This window comes from Xenopus laevis, chromosome 8S (genome assembly GCF_017654675.1).
Source record: "Xenopus laevis strain J_2021 chromosome 8S, Xenopus_laevis_v10.1, whole genome shotgun sequence".
Taxonomy (NCBI): domain Eukaryota; kingdom Metazoa; phylum Chordata; class Amphibia; order Anura; family Pipidae; genus Xenopus; species Xenopus laevis.
In genome coordinates, this window is record NC_054386.1 from 15,878,916 (window position 1) to 15,898,608 (window position 19,693).

Sequence of the window (19,693 nt, forward strand, 5' to 3'; positions counted from 1 at the left end):
TAACCAACATTCAAATTTCTCTTTTTTTCTCACGAATCTCTAAAAAGCCAGTTTTACTGTATTTCTTTAAAATTCTAAAAAATTTGAGCTTTACTAAATGTAAAAACCACAAAAAAACTCAATAGAAAACTGCACCAAGAAGAAGCTGCTGAGGTTCCATATTAGTCAACGGGAGCGGCACTATCCTATCGGACCATTTTGAAACATCAATTCGGACTTTTAAAATTAGGATTTTTTTTCCCCACTAGGAATTGTCCAAAAAACTTGAATTTTTAGCACCTTGTTCAGCATTTTTTTTAAATTTGTGCTTTTTATAATCGGAACGTTTAATAAATTCCATGGCATTCATAGTTTTAGAAGAAGAGAGTTTAAATAGTCGTTTCTAAAACCACTAAAATTCCACCTTTAATAACTAGGCCTCTAATATTTGAAATGGAACGTCCCTTGAATTATGGGGCACATTTACTAAGCTCGAGTGAAGGATTCGAAGTAAAAAAAAAAACGTTGAATTTCGAAGGTTTTTTTTGGGTACTTCGACCATCGGATAGGCTACTTCGACTACGACGATTCGAACTAAAAATCGTTAAGACTATTCGACCATTCGATAGTCGAAGTACTGTCTCTAAAACTTTGACTAGCTACTTCGGCACTTTAAACCTACCGAGCTACAATGTTAGCCTATGGGGACCTTCCCCATAAGCTTTCTAAGCTTTTTTTGATCGAAGGAAAATCCTTCGATCGATGGATTCGTTCGATCAAAGTATTTGTGGTAAATCCTTTGACTTCGATATTCGAAGGATTTTACTTCGATGGTCGAATATCGAGGGTTAATTAACCCTGGATATCTTCGACCCTTAGTAAATTTGCCCCCAAGTCTTTGACTATATCAAGATGGAAGACTTGGAGAGGAAACTGCTTTAAAAACAGACCAGCGACACCACCTACTTTTTGTAACTCTTTATTGCTCTTAGCAGATTGCATACAATGACCCTGTTTTATACTCAAATTTGAATTGTATAAATCATGAAAAAATAAAGATTTAAAAAAAAAAAATTATAATAAATCCAGGTCTTTGTCCTGATGATTTTGGCGATTGCATAAGATTACCATATAAATAAAATCAGATTCAAATTCTTTATAAATTATTTCATAGCATAGTTTGTCAGAAGTGGTATGGAACGCTGATAAGACAAAGTATCCCAAAGTTTCGGGGAGATCTCTCCATCACCAGCAGCAGTATTGTGCATTCTCACTTGGCTTGTTAAGTATTAAAGAAACTCTGTTGCATGTAATCTTTTTGAAAGCAAGTATGGCTTCTGGAGTCAAATGCTGATTGTTTGAGATATCAAGTACTCGCAGAGAGTACAGGTTGGCCAACACCACTAATGCTTCTTCTGTCAGCCTGGCATTACTGCAAAGACAAAGCAAATGGTTAAAAATAACCAAACCCCAACAAATAACTGTTGTAACAATTTATTTTCCCAAGTAGTAACACAGAGCAAACTATGTCTGAAGTAGTGATGTGCGAGTCAGGGTTCCCCTGAACCGCACCCGACCCTAACCCGCCCTGCTACGACCTGCACCCGCTTCCGGGGGTTCTTTTATAGACCCGCCCCGCAGATGGCATCACAAAAGGGGTGGGGCGAGCAGACGCGAGACTATAAAACCGGAACCCGAAAGTCGGATGCCGGCATTTGAAGGTGGTCTACGAGGAGCACTGCAAAGTCGACTCAAACCCGCCCGTGGGTATCGGGTCGGCCCGCACATCACTAGTCTGAAGGTATAGAACTACTTTTTTTCATTCATGCCACACTTTGAGCTACAACAGTTAGTTAGTTAGTGCACAGTTAAAGGGATGAAAGGGAATCCAAGTAAGTTTAGAAAGTCTTTGAATTCCTTAAAATTAAAAATTTGGATATGTTTTTTTTTTTAATACAAAGTGATATCCCGTTCTGTACGATTGGCAAACCAATCTCTGATGCTTTTGAAATGAAAGTGGTTATCAGCAACCAGTGTGGGAGCCAAATTAAATCAGTATACAGTATAAAGCCGAATTTATGTCCCCGGATTTTACGTTTTCCCGCATTTTACGTCTTCTTTTTGTTGTCCCATCAGCCTCAAGGCATTTTTATGGGTGCTTTTCCCGTTTTTAATGTTTTGCTTTCCCTGATTTTACGTTGCTTTTTAAGGCTTGCCCCCTACCCAAAGGCTAGGTTTTTAGATCAAAAAGCCCTTAACCCCAGTCACCTATCAAATTCTTCATAGTGCCACTAGGGGTTCATTAGGCCATGGTTTGTTCGTTTGTACACCTTAAAGGGATCCTGTCATCGGAAAACATGTTTTTTTTCAAAATGCATCAGTTAATAGTGCTGCTCCAGCAGAATTCTGCACTGAAATTCATTTCTCAAAAGAGCAAACAGATTTTTTTATATTCAATTTTGAAATCTGACATGGGGCTAGACATATTGTCAATTTCCCCCCAGTCATGTGACTTGTGCCTGCACTTTAGGAGAGAAAGGCTTTCTGGCAGGCTGCTGTTTTTCCTTCTCAATGTAACTGAATGTGTCTCAGTGGGACATGGGATTTTACTATTGAGTGTTGTTCTTAGATCTACCAGGCAGCTGTTATCTTGTGTTAGGGAGCTGCTATCTGGTTACCTTCCCCTTGTTCTTTTGTGTGGCTGCTGGGGGGGGGGGAGGGAGGGGGTGATATCACTCCAACTTGCAGTACTGCAGTAAAGAGTGATTGAAGTTTATCAGAGCACAAGTCACATGACTTGGGGCAGCTGGGAAATTTACCATTTGTTTCCCATGACAGTATCCCTTTAAGAAAGGACGAAAGGTTGGTCTGCCACAACAAAGTACTTTTTTGATTGAATTAGACCCGAGAAGTGCAGATTCCTTCTTTTTCAAAAATAACATATATATCTATCTATCTATCTCTATATCTATCTATCTATGCATTATCCAATATAGATCTCTCTATCTCTATATCTATCTATGCATTATTCAATATCTATCTATATACCCCCTATTGTAAAATACAAGGATATTAGAAGTCATTGAGGAGTTACAACTGCTTTTATACAGGTCATGGAACTCCGAGGTTACTTCTAATATCCTCAGATTTTCCAACAAGGGGTACTTTAGTTATTATAATACACAAGTTTTTGTGAGTCCTGTGACAAAAATGACATCACTCCTCACTGTTTATATATCTATATAGATATCCAAGGGCATGGACCTAGAGGGGGCAGCACTAGTACCTATAAAAAGCCCTTTATTAAACATGAACACATCAGGTAAGAAAGGGGGTGGGTGAGGGCTCCATGGAAAGTTGCTTAATTAAATTACATTTTATTTCATTATGCAAAACAGGTTTTGAGTAAGAAGCATTAAGGGGTTATGTCAGCTTCTACATAAACAATAGCTTTAACGTTTAACGTAAAGGCATACAGATATTTAGTTACCATGAGTCACAATGGGAAAAGCCCTTAGTAAACAATTAGCAACTGCAGGTTTTTCATAATCTCCTGCCGAGGGATAATCATGGCACTTCCACTACTGTTAATGAAAAGTAAACCACAATGATCCCTCTACTATAGATTGCCTTTTACTTCTCAATCACTGGGGCTGGCCTAAGATTAGCTACAATGGATTTGAATCCATACAAAACATATGGTTTTAACAGAAATAAATAATAAGTATGCATTTTTCTACATACCTGAGGTAGAGATTTTGCAGTTTGGGAAATAACCGAGGGAAACGTTTAATGATCTCTTCATCATATCCATGTGAAAAGCTCAAGTTCAGGCACTTTAATTCACTGGTACTCTGAGAGATGCATTTTAAAGTTGCATTGCAAATCTTTGTTCCCACCACACTCAACTTTTCTAATTTTGAAGTGATGGGTCCCAAAAATGGTTCAAAGGGAGCAGCCCCTGGTAAAGAAAAAAACTTTTTCATGTTAGTTGAGAAGACAGCTTTTACTTCCCAGTGTTAACCAAATGCATTGTTAATCTGGGATTTAAATAAAGGTAATTGACGGACGTCTACAACAGCCAATGAGGGCCTACAGCCAAAGCATGTTAGCCCACCCTGAATATAAATTGTGGTATGCAAACATGCAATAGCAAAAAAAAAAAAAAAAATCCCGCACCTGATAGTAAAGAGGGGAGTGTAGCCAACTGGGAATACTTTCCCCTTGCCAAGCTTTACAGCCATTGAGGTTCCAGGGAAAATCTAGATCTCACACCTTGGACAAGGTAATAGAAGGTTCCAACCCAACCCTGGAGGCACAGGGAGGATATGAGAAGACATAGTGGGGAAAAGGTCAGATAAGTGAGAGGAAAAAGAGAAAAAAAACTTTGCACAAAAAAAAAAATGTGGTTTTATGTGACTCCTACGTCAGTTATCGTTGGTCTTATAGGAGACCTTATAAGGAGTAAAAGACTTACATTCAACCTTGAGCTCAACCAGGTTAGGGAGCTTGATGAAGATAGCTTCAATGAAGTCTTCATGCTGCAAGTATTTGTAATGCCGTAGACAAACGGAGGTAAGAGTAGACAGCTGATCAAATGCATTAGCCGAGAGACTTGCACAGCTCGAATTTAGCAGTTCCAGTTTCTGGAGTTGCAGTCTTTGGATACAAGGTATTTCTACAAAAAGTCAGAATGATTACGTTAATACAGTCCACCGTCATATTAAGCTGAAAGGAGGGAGGAAACAAAAAGTCCTTGTTTCTCTCTCTACTGACAAAACTATTCATTTAAATACAGTAATCTTCTTTAAATGAAACCAAAATTTGATAAAGAGGCCCACATAACACAGAAACCCCTAATATACCCATCACAGTTACCAGTTTCTTAAAAAATGTATGAATTTTCTATGCTGAGATCCAGCTGTTTAACAGTTCTTCTCTTTCTGCATCATTTGAAATCCTGGCAGGGAAGGAGGGACTAAACACTGATGTTACAAATTGTAACAACTTCCCCACAGCTTATAGACAGCATGCAGGAACTACATAACCCACAATGCATTGCACTGAATGTTCCTTTCCTTATTGAAATCACGTGTGCTGGGAATTGTGGGGTTTGGAGACAGATGGCTGTTTATACAAAATAACAGTAGTCAGCCAGCTTAGCAAAGTAGTCAGAGAGATCAGCAGGAGAGCAGGGGGCTAGGCTTAGGGAACTGTTCCAAACCATTACAAATCATGAAAAGTCTGCACATTTTTTAATTGATGTATATTGCAAAGCTGCTTGAAATTACGTTTACTTTTCAAAAAGCTCATGTTATATTTGTGTGGAGTTCCCCTTTAAAGTAATGTAGTTTGTGTAAATATCCAGAATACATGATTTGAGTGAGGCGTAACAAACTTATCACTAAGGAACGATTTCTGCCAAAGAGCCCAGTGTCTCTTTATTAGGCAAGCTTTTAAAAATGCCAGTTTTTTTAAATACCAACTTAAAATATATGGAAAAAGATCTTTGATCAATTTGAACAATTAACTTTCTTTAATATACATTTGTATACTACCAGATAAACAACTTACCATCAGCTGCCAATATAAAATTGTCTGGCCTATTAAAACACAGAGACAGCTTCCATTTATTCATATTGCCAACTGCCAGGGAAAGTTCTTGAAGTTTTGGTAGTCTAAAAAGGATATATTGTAGAGCCCTTTCAGGCACAATGCCGTCTTTTGAATGAAGAGAAAGGGAATAGAGGTTTTGAAGTAAAACAATGCTAGTCAATGGGAGGGCATTGGAGAAAAACACTTTGCATAAAGATAAATGTGTAAGTTGCTGAAAATTAACAATTTCTGAAAATATATCATGGTCCGACACATGAGAACAGTCTGTCAAATGCAACCGCTTCAGGTTCACAAGTGGTCTTAGCCCCTGGAGGATCTCTCCTTTCAAACAGGAGTCCATTGTGACTGTGGTAAGATCAGGCAATGAAAGGGTCATCTTCTTAAACTGCTTCAGAGTTACTTTGGTCACCTCCACGGAGCAGATCTTTCGGCTTTGAAGCATGTCCCAGAATTTAGCATTGAATATTCCTATACTTCTAAAAAGAATTGTACTGTTTTTCCATAAAGATGGATGGTCAACCAGGGTCCGTAAATAAGTGCACGTAGCCCGAACATTTGCCTTTTCGGACGGCGAAAGGTACGTGAATATGTCCAAAAGGATCTCCTGAGGAAGCTGAAGCCATTGAATGGCTGGCATTTTTAAGGAATTGTGTGACATTTCAAGTGCATAACTTTGTCAAAAACCTAAAACAGAAAATGAAATAGATAAGTTACATTATTAAAATCGAAAGGGAAACAAGAAAACACTTATAACCTCTACAGAAGAGGCGCAATATGACCCACAAAGGCATTGCACATAAACAGGTTTTATTAGTACTATAATTAACATGTATTTAATTCTGCAGGGTTGTACAACGAATCAAAAACAACCAATCCAAAAGGTTGAGACGGCCTGCCCAAAAGAGCTTAACATTGTGCACAAACACATCAATCAGTACTTGCCGACTCCTACCCCTCATGCTGATGTTTAAAAAGGGTGAACAGAAGAAAACGCAAGTGAATGTTGCCTTTAATTTCTTGATGGCACAAACATATTACATTTCTGGTCATTTTCCCTATAGTGATAAACCAAACAAGTTTTACAATTTAGTATTGTAGATATGCAGGAAAAAAAAAAAAAAAGATATGGATGGTATGCTCACGTTCAGGGCCGCCATTAGAAATCTCTGGGCCCCATATAACAACATTTTCAGGGCCTCTTGGGCCCAGGCCCGCCCACACCACAGTTAAAAGACTACACAGGCATCAGCGCTAAAAAGGTAACCCCCCACACACACAAGTTATAAAAAGCTATTGATGGTTAGGGCCCCCTTATAAGGTTAAAAAAAAAAAACTGTGGCGCCAGGGTTCCCCATAATTTTTTTTTAAATTGGTGGTCAGGGCCCCCCTACAAGTTAATAAAAATAATTGGTGACTAGGGCCCCCCATAATTTCTTTTTTTTAAAACAAAACATTGGAGCCAGGGCCTCCCTTACATGTTAAAATTGGGGCACCCAAAGAATATTTTTTTTAAAAACATTGGTGGCATGGGCCTATAGAGTATTAAAATAATACATTGGTGGTAAGGGGAGTAAAAAAAAAACACACACATTGGCGATCAGTAGAACTGAACATGTGGCTTCAGGACTTCAATTTCACCTCCTTTCGTGACTTCGGGTCTTTTTGCAGCTTTGGGACTTCGCTGTTTGACACTTCAGCTGTTCGGGACTTCAGCGCTGTCTTTGAAAAGTGCAGCACAGCCGGGCCCCCTTTAGGCCTGGGCACCGGTACAGCATGGTTTTGGGAGTGGCCCTAGGGGTGCCTATTTTTTTTTTTTAAACCCCCAACCCTCCGCCATGGATTTTCACCCTGAGGTGGTGAGGGGTAGGGGGGGCCGAGGAAACACGCAGAAGTGACGTCGCACGCAATTAATGTATATTGCAAAGTTGCTTAGAACTATATTTTCTTCCTGGGTTGACATTCCCTTTAAATGTATTTTATTTTCTATCAGACAACACTGTAACTTTGGGTTTACACCCCCTTTATCTAAATACCAATTAAGCCTACCCTATACTTATTCTAAGGGGGTTATATGGCTGTGGGCTCCATAAGAAGGGTAGGTAATGTTGGCAGCAGGGCACACTGCTCATATCTCTGCTGTGCCACTGGTCGTTGGCTACTTAACTATGACTTGAGCGAGAGTTTGCCCGAGTACTACCCGCTCTCCCCCGCAGCTGCAGTCACTCCCGCTCTTACCGAGTGGTTCACTCTCCACATGAACGCACTGATGAGCTGGTCGCTGGCCCGGAACACCTTCACTTTCTGCTGCACGAAGTGCTTCTCTTTGGTCTTGGTTTTAGCTGTAGCGGCCAACAAGATCCCCATTGCCCCAATGGGCATTGCGCCAGAGGAGGACATGTCAGCGCAGGGATACGTGAACTGTCGGCAACGGCGACCACCCCCGAGCCTCCTCCTCTTCACGCCGGTACCCTGCTGGACTCCGTGGCCAACTTTCACTGCCCCAAGCGACTCACCTGGGTGCCTAGCACACAAAAGCGCCTCACCTACACCCAAGCTGCTCTTTGGTGGCTCGATAACCCGTCATTCCAGCGGAGCGACAATATCACCATAATGCTGGGACTAGGGACAGTGGTGCCATGTTACATGTGGGCAGTTGCCTGTGCATGACCGTGAATAGTTTTTACAGCGAAGCCTTAGCGATGACGTGTAGAGTGCGGAGCAAGTACATATACAGAGATGCGATGCATGTGCACACGCCGGGCCCCCTGCAGGCCCGGTCAAGCAGTACCCCCTGTGCCCCCGATGGCGGCCCTGCTCACGTTACACTTGTTAGGCTTTACATTCTTGGTATAAAGGTGTTAAGAACCCTGCAGATGTTGCCTTAAGGTGGCCATAGACTTAGAGATCCGCTCGTTTGGCAATGTCGCCAAACGAGCGGATCTCTGACCGATATGCCCACATTGAAGTGGGCAATATGGGGCTGATACTACTGTGGGCCCTAGGGCCCAACGAGCGATCATAATGGATCAGATACGGTCGGTCGGATCGCACGATCCGACGGGATTTTTTAACCTGCATGACTTTCGGACAGATATCGATCCGGGAAGCCCGCCGGATGGGCCGACACACGGGCCAATTTATCGGTCCGTGTATGGGGGCCTTTAGCATGGGAACAAGGTAGCAATGATTCTGCTTTTTTCCTAGCCCACGTTCCAGGAGCACGTATAGGCACAGCATCCAGGGTAGAATTCAGCTGAAATGTGTCTTATGTGAGCACTGACAGGTGCATTTCAGTACTGCTGGAACACAGGTGACTAAGAAAGTGTGCTCCTTCCACTAATGTATTTTAGCCAGGGCAAAACCTGCCACCCACACCTCCATTCACCTGAAAAGGAAGTGCTTAACTGCTCCAAGAATGTCTAAGAAAGTGGGAGGCTGCACTGCAGTTTTGGGCTCTTCGACGTCTCAGGACATTCACTAACAATTTGATGCCTCTGACCCACATGCCCTGAACAACCAGCATCAACCTCCTATTGTGTGAAGATCAATTTCCCAATTCACCATAACGGGAAGAGGCCCCTTTAGTTCTCGGAGTGGTTGCCATTGTCCACCAGGAGAAAAAGCTGTCACTCAAATGGTTGTGGGTTATTGTCATTATTGTCAGCCATAACCTTAACCTTCTCACCAGCTTGAGGTTGTAGACCACTGAAGGGCCAGTATATTATTTATTTATATTGTGCTGACATATTTTACGGAGATTGTACATCATGAATATCAATACCTGCCCCAATAAAGATTATAGTCGAAGGACCCCATCATATTCACTTACTAGGAAACCGTAAATCAGCAGGGAATGGAATTTATGACTGGGCACATAAGGTGGAATGCGACCATTGCTATTTTCATAGTTCCACTGGATTCAATTAAAAGGAAAACTTTACCCCCAAAATGAATATTTAAGCAACAGATTATTTCACATTCAGTTTATATCATATTAAAGGAACAGTAACACCAAAAAAATGTTAGTGTTTTAAAGTAATGAAAATATCATGTAGTGTTGCCCTGCACTAGTAAAACTGATGTGTTTGATGTGTTTGCTTCAGAAACACTACTATAGTTCATATAAACAAGCTGCGGTGGAGCAATGGCGGAAATTGAAAAAGGGCTATATGGTTAACTAATGGATAACAGATAACACCATTAGACAGACAGAGCTTATTTGCTATCTGCTATGTTACCTGAAACTTTTTTCATTTGAATGGCTGCCCCCATTGCTACACAGCAGCTTGTTAATATAAACAATAGTAGTGTTTCTTAAGCAAAAACAACAGTTTTACCAGTGCGGGGCAACACTATATTATATTACTTTAAAACACTTATTTTTTGATGTTACTGTTCCTTTAAGTGACATATGAAAGAATCTTACCAAACTGGCATATAGATTTAAAGGGAAACTCCAAAAAACATAATGTAAGCTTTTTGAAAAGTAAACATAATTTCAAGCAACTTTGCAATATACATCAACTAAAAAATATGCAGACTTTTCATTTTCATGGCTTGGAACAGTTACCTAAGCCTAGCCCCCCTGCTGATCGGTCTGACTACTGTTACTTTGTACCAACACAACCCCACAATTCCCTGCACATGTGATTTCAATAAGGAAAGGAACATCACAGTGCAATGCATTGTGGGTTATGTAGTTCCTGCATGCTGTCTAAGCTGTGGAGAAGTTGTTACAATTTGTAACATCAGTGTTTTAGTCCCTCCTTCCCTGCCAGGATTTCGAATGATGCAGAAAGAGAAGAACTGGATTTCAGCGTAGAAAATGGCATTTATTTATACTTTTTGAAGAAACAGGTAACTGTGATGGGTATATTAGGGGTTTCTGTGTTATGTGGGCCTCTTTATCAAATTTTAGTTTGGAAGCCGGAGTTCCCCTTTAAGTAAACCTTGCTCTTTTACATCTCTTGCCTTGAGCCACCATTTCGTTATGGTCTGTGTGCTGCCTCAGAGATCACCTGACCAGAAATACTGCAGCTCCAACTTTAACAGGAAGAAGGATGGAAGCAAAACACAGAACTCTGTATTTTAATTGGCTCGTGTGACCTAACATGTATAAAGTGCACCGTGACTTCTACAATCCCAGGGGGCGGCCCTTTATTTTTTAAATGTCAATTTTCTATTTATTATTAGCCAAAGGCACATACTACTAAAAAAAGTTTATTATAATAAAAATGGTTTATTTACATGAAGCAGGGTTTTACATACGAGTTGTTTTATGCAATATCTTTTTATAGAGACCTACATTGTTCAGGGGTATAGTTTTCCTTTAAGGAAACTGTTGATTAAAACTTGCAAATATGATGCCTTTCAACATAGGATTTCATGGGCTGAAAAAGGAAATCTGCGACTTTGATCCAGACAAATTATTTTAGACTTAATACAGTTGGACATATGTAGCAGAAACTGGGAGAAAATGGGTTTAGGGCTCCAGCAGAATTTCTAAGGTTTGGCCTGTGAGGATTATGCTTGGCCTGCAGGATACGGGTATAAATGCCGGCCTGTTTATTAAACTTGCTCTTCAGATACACAGGGATGATAGTGGGAGAGCCACTCACCTCCCCGATACTTACAGTGTTTGGGCTGATACGGAGCTGCAACGCCGTCCATCAAATTATTCAACTATCGCTGGCTATTTTTCTTCTTTTCAAGCGGATCTGTACAGCCTGTTAGTTGCAGGAAAAGAGCCCCAAAAAAATACAAAAAAAACCCCAGTCGGCCATTTTTGTTTGGGGCACAATACCCGCACAGCCAGTAAACACCAAGCACAACTCAAGAATCTAATTTGGTCAGGCTAAATATCTTCTAACACGTAGCTGTTTCTGTTTTGCTATTTCACCGGAAGCAACGTTACCCGAACAGCAGAAACGATAGCAGTTTCCTGCCACCTTCGAATATGGCCGCGGCGCCTACACACCGGATATTACGATTCTGTTGAAAGGGCCCACCCTCCTTGCATTTCCGTAGGAAGTGACGCGAGGTGATCGGACAGCCAATCGGCGAGAAAGAGATCAGAACTTGAAATTGCATTTACCCGACGTTCCAAAATAAAGTGACGGCAGCGCGAGAGTGGTGAGAGTTGCGGGAATGTGGGACGTTTCAGGCACGTTGCCACGTTATAACGCGGTTTCTTTTCTAACAGAGGAGCCCACTTCTGTTTTCATCTGCTGCACGAGCAAAATAAACCAAGTAGAAGTGCTCAGTAACTGCAGTTTATTCTTATGTGTCCCACTGAAGTGCTACAGTCCAAGGCAGTGTGGGGTTATATTGGCTTCTGATCTTCTGCCAATTGGATAGACGCTGAGAATTAGGCATTTTTACAACTTCCCATACAAACACGACTTAAAGGGGTGGTTCACTTTTAAGTTAACTTTTAGTATGTTATAGAATGGCTAATTCTAAGCAACTTTTCAATTGGTCTTCATTATTTATTTTGTATAGTTTTTAAATGCTTTGCCTTTTCCTCCTGACTCCAGCTTTCAAATGGGGGGGGGGGGGGGGGGTCACTGACCCCACATCTAAAAACAAAAGCAATGTAAGGCTATACATTTAATATTATTGCTACTAATCATCTTTCTATTCAAGCCTCTCCTATGAATATTCCAGTCTCTATTCAAATCAGTGCATGGTTGCTAGGGTAACTTGGACCCTAGTAACCAGATTGCTGAAATAGCAGACTGGCGAATTGCAAAATAAAAAGCTAAATATCTAAAAAAAACACATATTACAAAAAACGTTAACCAATTGTCTTGGAATATCTCTCTCTACGTCATAATAAAAGTTAACTCAAATGTGAACAGCCCCTTTAAAAGGGTTGTTCACCTTTATATTAACTTTTAGTGCGATGTAGAGAGGGATATTCTGAGATCATTTGGTATTGGTTTTTATTATTTGTGGTTTTTAAGTTTAGTTTTTTATTCAGCAGCTCTCCAGTTTGCAGTTTTAGCAATCTGGGTGCTAGGGTCCAAATTACCCTAGCAACCATGCATTATTTTGAATAAAGAGACTGGAATATCAATAGGAGAGGGCTTGAATACAAAGATGAGTAATTAGTAGCAATAACTAAATCTATAGCTTAACAGATCATTTGTTTTTTAGATGGGGTCAGTGACCACCATTTGAATGCTGGAAAGAGTCAGAAGAAAAAGGCAAATAATGTAAAACTATAAAGAATAAACAATGAAGTCAAATTGAAAACTTGCTTAGAATTGGCTATTCTATAACATACTAAAAGTTAGCTTTAGGGTAAGGGCACACTGGGCGATTCGGGGAGATTGGTCGCCTGGCGACCAATCTCCCTGAACGCCTTCCCTCACTCTGCGACTGGCTAAAATGAAAAATCGCCGGCGCTAATCACACGCCGTGATTCGTTTTCCGAAGTTGGCATCTTAAGGCGTTCAGGGAGATTGGTCGCCGCAAAGTCGAGGCGATTAGTCGCCAGGCGAAAATCGCCCAGTGTGCCTTTAACCTTAAGGTGAACCACCCTTTTAAGCTTTTTAAAAAGTAAACATAATTTCAAGCAATTTTGCAATATACATCAATAAAAAATATACTGAATTTTCATGATTTTTTAATGGTTTGTAACAGTTCCCTAAACTTAGCTCTCCTGCTGATCTGTCTGACTATTTTGCTGAGCTGGCTGACTACTGCTACTTTGTACAGGTATGGGACCTGTTATCCAGAATGCTTGGGACCTGGGGTTTTCAGGATAAGGGATTGTTATGTCATTTGGATCTTCATACCATAAGTATACCAGAAAATCATGTAAATATTAAATAAACCCAATAGGCTGGTTCTGCTTCCAATAAGGATTAATTATATCTTGGTTTGGATCAAGTACAAGGTACTGTTTTATTATTACAGAGAAAAAGGAAATCATTTTGAAAAATTTGGATTATTTGATTATAATGGAGACTGGGAGACAGCCTGTATGTAATTTGGAGCTTTCTTGATAACAGGTTTCCAGATAACGGATCCAACACCTGTATTAGCAGCCTTCTGTCCTTATCCTGCTTCTGCCAAACCCCACGATTCCCTGCACATATGATTTCAATAAGGAAAGGAACATCCCAGTGCAATGCATTGTGGGTAATGTAGTTCCTGCATGCTGTCTGTAAGCTGTGGAGAAGTTGTTACAATTTGTAACATCAGTGTTTAGTCCAGGATTTCAAATGATGCAGAAAGAGAAGAACTGTTAAACAGCTCGATTTCAGCATAGAAAATGGCATTTATTCATACTTTTTGAAGAAACGGGTAACTGTGTTGTATATATTAGGGGTTTCTGTGTTATGTGGGCTGGAGTCCCCCTTTAATTAAAACAATAGGCAAAAAGGGTGTTCAGCACAAGCCATAGTCATTGAGCTTATGTTGAAAATGGGTGCATACTGTCCCTTTAAAAAGTAATTCTCAATGAATTTGTGAAATGCTGAACCACCTGATAAACCAACCTCTACACCGTGCATAACATTTTACCCTCCCCCCCTCCCATGCAAAACTATATTCAACTTACCCTTTTAAGCATAACTTTGATGATGAGAAAAACAAACACTTTTTACACAAGACTAGGCACACACAGTTTTTGCAGTTTAAATGTGACATTTCACGAACTTAGTCCATACTTCTGTGAGTTGTTACAGTTTATTGATCAATTGAGTGAGTGACTGCAGGTTTCCAGGATATTGAGACTAAAGGAATGGGCACTTTATCTTATGTAGCTATTTTGAACACCAAGCTGTGTTGGTGGGTCCAGAAGGCAAGCTAAAGAAACTCACAGAAGATCAATAGTATTGCTGTGTGCAATACCACTAACTGAGCTCTATAGAGCTACACTAATATGTGGTTGAAATCGGTGTTCATGGTCTGTTTATGTATGTCTTTCTCAAAATGTGATTGGATCCACCAGTAGGGAGATATGCAGATTCTTGACCAGCAGTTTATACATTTGCTGAGGTTTGCACTGAGATATTAATATATGTGATATTACATTTTCAAGTCATCGATTTATTGTCTAATATGATTAGTTGTTTACCACCTTTCCCGTAAGATTAAAGGGATGGTTCATCTTTAAAGCTATAGACGCAAAGATCTGATCGTACGAATCCTCGACTCGTACGATTTCCAGACCGTGTGTGGAGAGTCCTGTCATTTTTTGTCCGGCGGAGATCGGTCGTTTGGTCGATCGGACAGGTTAAAAGATTTGTCGGCTGCCGGTAATATCTCTGCGTGTATTGCTGATCGTACGATTTTCAGAGGGAGACTGTCACTAGATTTGGTTGGACATAGATATCGTACGATTGCTGTCAGGGGCAGAACATCGGCTGATCTGTTCTTTTGTACTTTATTTGATGGGAATGGTTAGTGGCAGGTCGGAAGATGTGAAAGTCCAATCATACGATGATTCGTACAATTGGATCTTTGCGTCTATGGCCAGCTTTAGTTAACGTTTAGTGTGTTATAGAATGGATATTTCTAAGCAACTTTTCAATTGGTCTTCCTTATTTATTTTTTTTATAGTTTTTTTAATTATTTCCCTTTTTCTTCTGACTCTTTCCCTCTTTCAATTGGATGTCACTGATCCCTTTTAAAAACAAATGCTCTGTAAAGCTACAAATGTTTTGTTATTGCTACTTTTTATTACTCATATTTTTATTCAGACTCTCTCCTATTCATACTCCAGTCTCTTATTCAAATCAATGCACGGTTGCTAGGGTAATTTGGACCCTATCAACCCTATCAAACTGCAAACAGGAGAGCTGCTGAATAAAAATCTAAATAACTCAAAAAACAGAAATAATAAAAAAACGAGGACCAATTGCAAATTGTCTCAGAATATCACTCTCTACATCATATTAAAAGTTAACTCAAAGGTAAACAACCCCTTTAAAGGAGAAGGAAAGTCTTCTTGCACTTGGGGTGCCAAATGTTAGGCAACCCAAGTGATTGTATTTATTTACCTGAAACCCCGGTGCTCCTATCAGCAGAAAACTGCACTGGCCCGGGGTTATACCAGTGAGTACCACGGAGCGATCCTTTTCTAAAGCCAAAACTTTAACTAAAAAGACGGCTATTTCTTCTACTGCGCATGCGTCTGCCCTGGGAAATTTAAAGAAAGAAGAGGTAGAACCCCCGGGCCGTTGCAGTTTTCTGCTGATAGGAGCACCGGCCCTGGGTTTCAGGTAAGTCAATACAGTCACTTGGGGGTGCCTAACATTTGGCACCCCCAAGTGCAAGAAGACTTTCCTTCTCCTTTAAAGATTTGGCTGAGGTTCTTGGATTTGCTAATACATCTCTTACCCCCACCTTCTCTCTATTGTTTTGATCCCAGATAGTAATGGAGACATAATGTAAACTGCAAAGAATGCCTATAAGAAGTCTCCACTGTATTGTCTGGTGTCTGACTACATGAAAGGTAAATCATCTGAGATGTTCATAACAACTTCAAACACTCATCACAATGATCCACCAGCTACCAGCAATGGAGGAATGCATTTGAAGTCCATTCCACTGGACATAATTCCATCCAATACTTTAACTCCAATCAAAGATCTCCAGAAACTGTGCATGGAGCAGCCATGCACCTCAACGACTCCAGCCAAAAAGCCCAATCAGTTGGTTTACACAACAACAGCTCTCCAGTCAACTCTGATTCAAGATGGAACTTGTCCTCTTGAGTTTCCTAATCTCAGTGTTATAAAACCAAGTGGTGTCCCACAAGGAATTAAATTGTGTAGGAATGATCCTGCACCACATGGAACAATAGGTTACTTCACTTCTGCTGATGCTGATTTTGTTCTTGAATCTCCAGCCAAAATTTTCCAGAGGATGAAGGCATTCAAAGTTCAAGAGAAAAAGCTTCAAACGCCCATTAAAAATAAAAAATTCTCTGATATTCTAAACTGCCAGCGTGACATGATACTGACACCTATCACCAATCTGTCAGTTTATAGCAGAGAGCGGGGTAGCCGACTATTCCTTAAGCAACTGATGAATACCAATGGAAAACCTGCCTGTAGCAACATGTGTTCAGGTGGGTTGATTATTTTTTTTTCTCCAGCAGGTCAATAGCAATTTTATGCAAATGAGACATTTTATGCAAATGAAATGAATGCCTCATTTAAAGCATATTTCACTTTAAAATGTACTTTTATGGACAGATTAATCAAGGGTCAAATTGAAAAATCTAATTTTCTAATTTTTTATGGTCAAATTCAACTAGGGAGTTATTCAAATTCAATTAAATTTTTTTAAAAAAAAAAATCGAATTCGATTTTCGAGGTTTATCTGGCCCTTTAAGAACTCAAATCCAACTATTTGCCACCTAAAATCTGCTGAATTGCTGTTTACGTCAATCGGGAGAGGTTCAGGGATCAATTTTGAGTTGTTTGCAGCCTTCCTGACATTCGAGTTTTTTTGGGAGGAAAAACTCGTATTAAGGTTTTAAAATGAGAATCATTTTTAATTCAATTCAAGTTTTTGGGTCGATTTCCATTTGTCCAAGTTTTTTTTCCAATACATTTCGTTTGGTTGAATTTCAAATTTATGGGAGTTTAGGGGAGGTTTTAAAAACTCACATGAATTCGAAATCCGACCTTTGATAAATGTGCCTCCCCGTGTGATGCTGAGACCAGTATTTTAAGAATATTTACAAATAATCTTAATTTTTCATTTTATTGTGTTTGTTTAAATATACATTGTTTTTTGTTCTGCAACTATTATGCCTAGAGTGCTATATGTTTTTTTGGCCTAGCAACCAGGCAGCAGGAATGGGCCTGAGAATAAATATGAGCAAGTAATAATAATGGTATGCAGTTTAGTTACTGGGGTCTATGATGCCCATAATTAAAGAGCGTTTTTAGTGCAAACAAGTACAATTATAATGCTAATATATAGCATTAACTTCTCAACCGGTCTTCATTCATTTTATTTTTTTCTGTTTTTCATTATTTTTATTTTACAATCTGCGACCAGGTACCTGCTGAAATCCCATATTGGAAAAAAAAATCTGAATAATCCAAAAACCACAAAAAAATTCTAAAATCTTGGGATTTCACTGTCTAAATCATAATGGACATAAACTACCACTTTCATAAGAACAAAAGTGATTTCCATGGATCCTGCGGAGCAGAATTGGTCCTGAGTGCCTGCCTGCAAACAAACTGCATAGCACTGTGTTCCCAGCACCCGAATTAACCCCTAACAATTATCAGCAGTCTTTTTTTTTTTTAATGAGTGGGCACAATCATTTTGCTCAAATAAATTGTTTATAAAGAAAGCCACTTGAGACTGCAGATGACAGTAATCCGTGAAGGATAGAGAGTGTGGGGAAGTGATCTGTTTAAGGAGTAGGTTATGGGGTTAAAAGAAAATAAACTGTTTAGTACCAGAGGTTTATTTTCCTGACGTACCAGCTCTTTAAAAAAATAAAATAATACAAGTCACTTGACTTTATTTTCTTTTATAAAGCTGGACACTCTTAATTTAGAAAGCTGAAAATTACTTGATTGATTTACAGCAGTTTATTAGATGAACTGTAAATGTCCTACTTTCCTACCCATTTAGACTCAGAAATACCTACAGACATCTTAACTGCATCGCCAGCAAAAACATTCCTCTTAATGAAAGAGAAGGCTTTGGAGAGGCAAAAGTTAATCCATAAGGATGCCACCCACAGCCAGAAGGGAGGTATGTTGCTTTTCTTCCATATCTAAAGGGGAATAGCACACTACACCATTCTGTGATAGGAGATATATATATATATATATATATATATATATATATATATATATATATATATAGACAAATGCAAGAGGTCCTCTGCACTCATCCCATTATCAATATATTTAAGACAGAGACATTTTGTGCATACTGCTACTGAAAAATGCCTTACCCTTTAAACAAAACAGGGATTGTTTGTCCATATATTGCAATATATTTAAGCTGCCCAACTACGTTAAAGTCATCATATATATATATATATATATATATATATATATATATATATATATATATATATATATATATATATACTGTGTATATATATAATTTTTTTTTTATATTTTCTTTATTGCATTTTTTAACATTTAAGAGCTAGATAAGAGTAGAACAAGAAAAAAGTATAGAAAAAAAAAAAAGGTAGAACTTCTGAAGAATCCGAAGCAGAACTGAAAGTAAGGAGGGGATGGACCTCCTTTAAGTATCTGACAGGCTAGGAGCGAGCGGGTCAGACTGAAGTGAAGTAAGGGGTATGGTTCATCTGCTGCTCAGATAGGCCACTGGTTCACCTCAGATCCGGTATTCACTGTATCCATACTATCCCCTGCGGAGGGAAAGTGGAGGACATTTAGGTGCCCTGGATCTCCCCTATCCAGGTGTTACATATTTTTCCAAATTTTCCTGGACAGCCTCTAGTCGTGTACGTTAACTTTTGATTGGGAAGAAAATTATTGATTAGCATTTTTCAGAAGCTTAAAGTCGGGGGTGCTGTTGCTTTCCAGGTCATCAGAATGGCTTTTTTGGCAAAATTAAGAAGTTGAAGCAGACATACCCCTTTGCTGGAGCTTGGGATAGTCCTTCTGTTATTCCTAGTAGGCAGAGTTCGGGGGAACATACATTGGAAAGCCCAAGATAAGCTTCAGCATAATGCAATATTTCCTTCCAAAATCGTTGGATTTCGGGGCAATCCCAAAATACGTGTCTATAGGTACCTTGGTCATGGTTACATTTGGGTCATTGTCTTGCCGAGCTTCCCTTGGCAGACTTTTGAGTGGAACATCAGCCAGGTACAGCGAACTCTCAAAACCAGATCAATCGGGCAAGGTTCTACACAACACATCTGCTTGTAGATGAAGTCCCGAAGCCCCCTCCGCTGAGTTCCTTTTTATATTAATATAATAAATGAATAGATGACTACACGCCCAGAACAGTGACCATGAGAATGACCACGACAATGAAAATAACCATGTGCATGAGATACAAGAAGGAATTATTATATTGAAACAATAACAAAGTAATAGATGGCTACACGCCCAGAACGGTGGCC

The 19,693-nt window shown here is 39.6% G+C and overlaps 2 protein-coding genes across 11 annotated transcripts in view; one reads left to right on the forward strand and one right to left on the reverse strand.

Moving 5' to 3' along the window:
• Positions 1-942: 942 nt before the first annotated feature.
• Positions 943-11,636, reverse strand: XB5727064.S (uncharacterized XB5727064 S homeolog). Of its 3 annotated transcripts, none has more exons than XM_018232120.2 (5): positions 11,510-11,636; positions 5,554-6,279; positions 4,457-4,657; positions 3,724-3,940; positions 943-1,411 (listed from the first exon to the last, which is right to left on the reverse strand). In XM_018232120.2, the coding sequence occupies exons 2-5, from the start codon at positions 6,251-6,253 to the stop codon at positions 1,225-1,227; spliced, it is 1,305 nt and encodes a 434-aa protein (XP_018087609.1). In that variant the 5' UTR covers positions 6,254-6,279; positions 11,510-11,636; the 3' UTR covers positions 943-1,224.
• Positions 11,589-19,693, forward strand: part of mis18bp1b (MIS18 binding protein 1 b) — a 42,219-nt gene continuing 34,114 nt past the window's right edge. For 6 of the 8 annotated variants that reach the window (XM_018231817.2, XM_018231813.2, XM_018231819.2 and 3 more), the window contains exons 1-3: positions 11,589-11,727; positions 15,980-16,681; positions 18,214-18,336. In XM_018231817.2, the coding sequence (XP_018087306.1) occupies positions 16,057-16,681; positions 18,214-18,336 (748 nt within the window). In that variant the 5' untranslated portion in view covers positions 11,589-11,727; positions 15,980-16,056. 8 annotated transcript variants of the gene reach the window in all.

What these genes read in the sequence shown, in the direction of transcription:
- XB5727064.S (XM_018232120.2), bottom strand. Translation starts at nt 6,253, where the DNA reads ATGTCACACAATTCCTTAAAAATGCCAGCCATTCAATGGCTTCAGCTT. An exon ending in GGTTGAGCTCAAGGTTGAAT is followed by an intron (nt 3,941 to 4,456) that starts GTAAGTCTTTTA and finishes TTTCTTTACCAG; the next exon opens with GGGCTGCTCCCTTTGAACCA. An exon ending in CTGCAAAATCTCTACCTCAG is followed by an intron (nt 1,412 to 3,723) that starts GTATGTAGAAAA and finishes TTGTCTTTGCAG; the next exon opens with TAATGCCAGGCTGACAGAAG.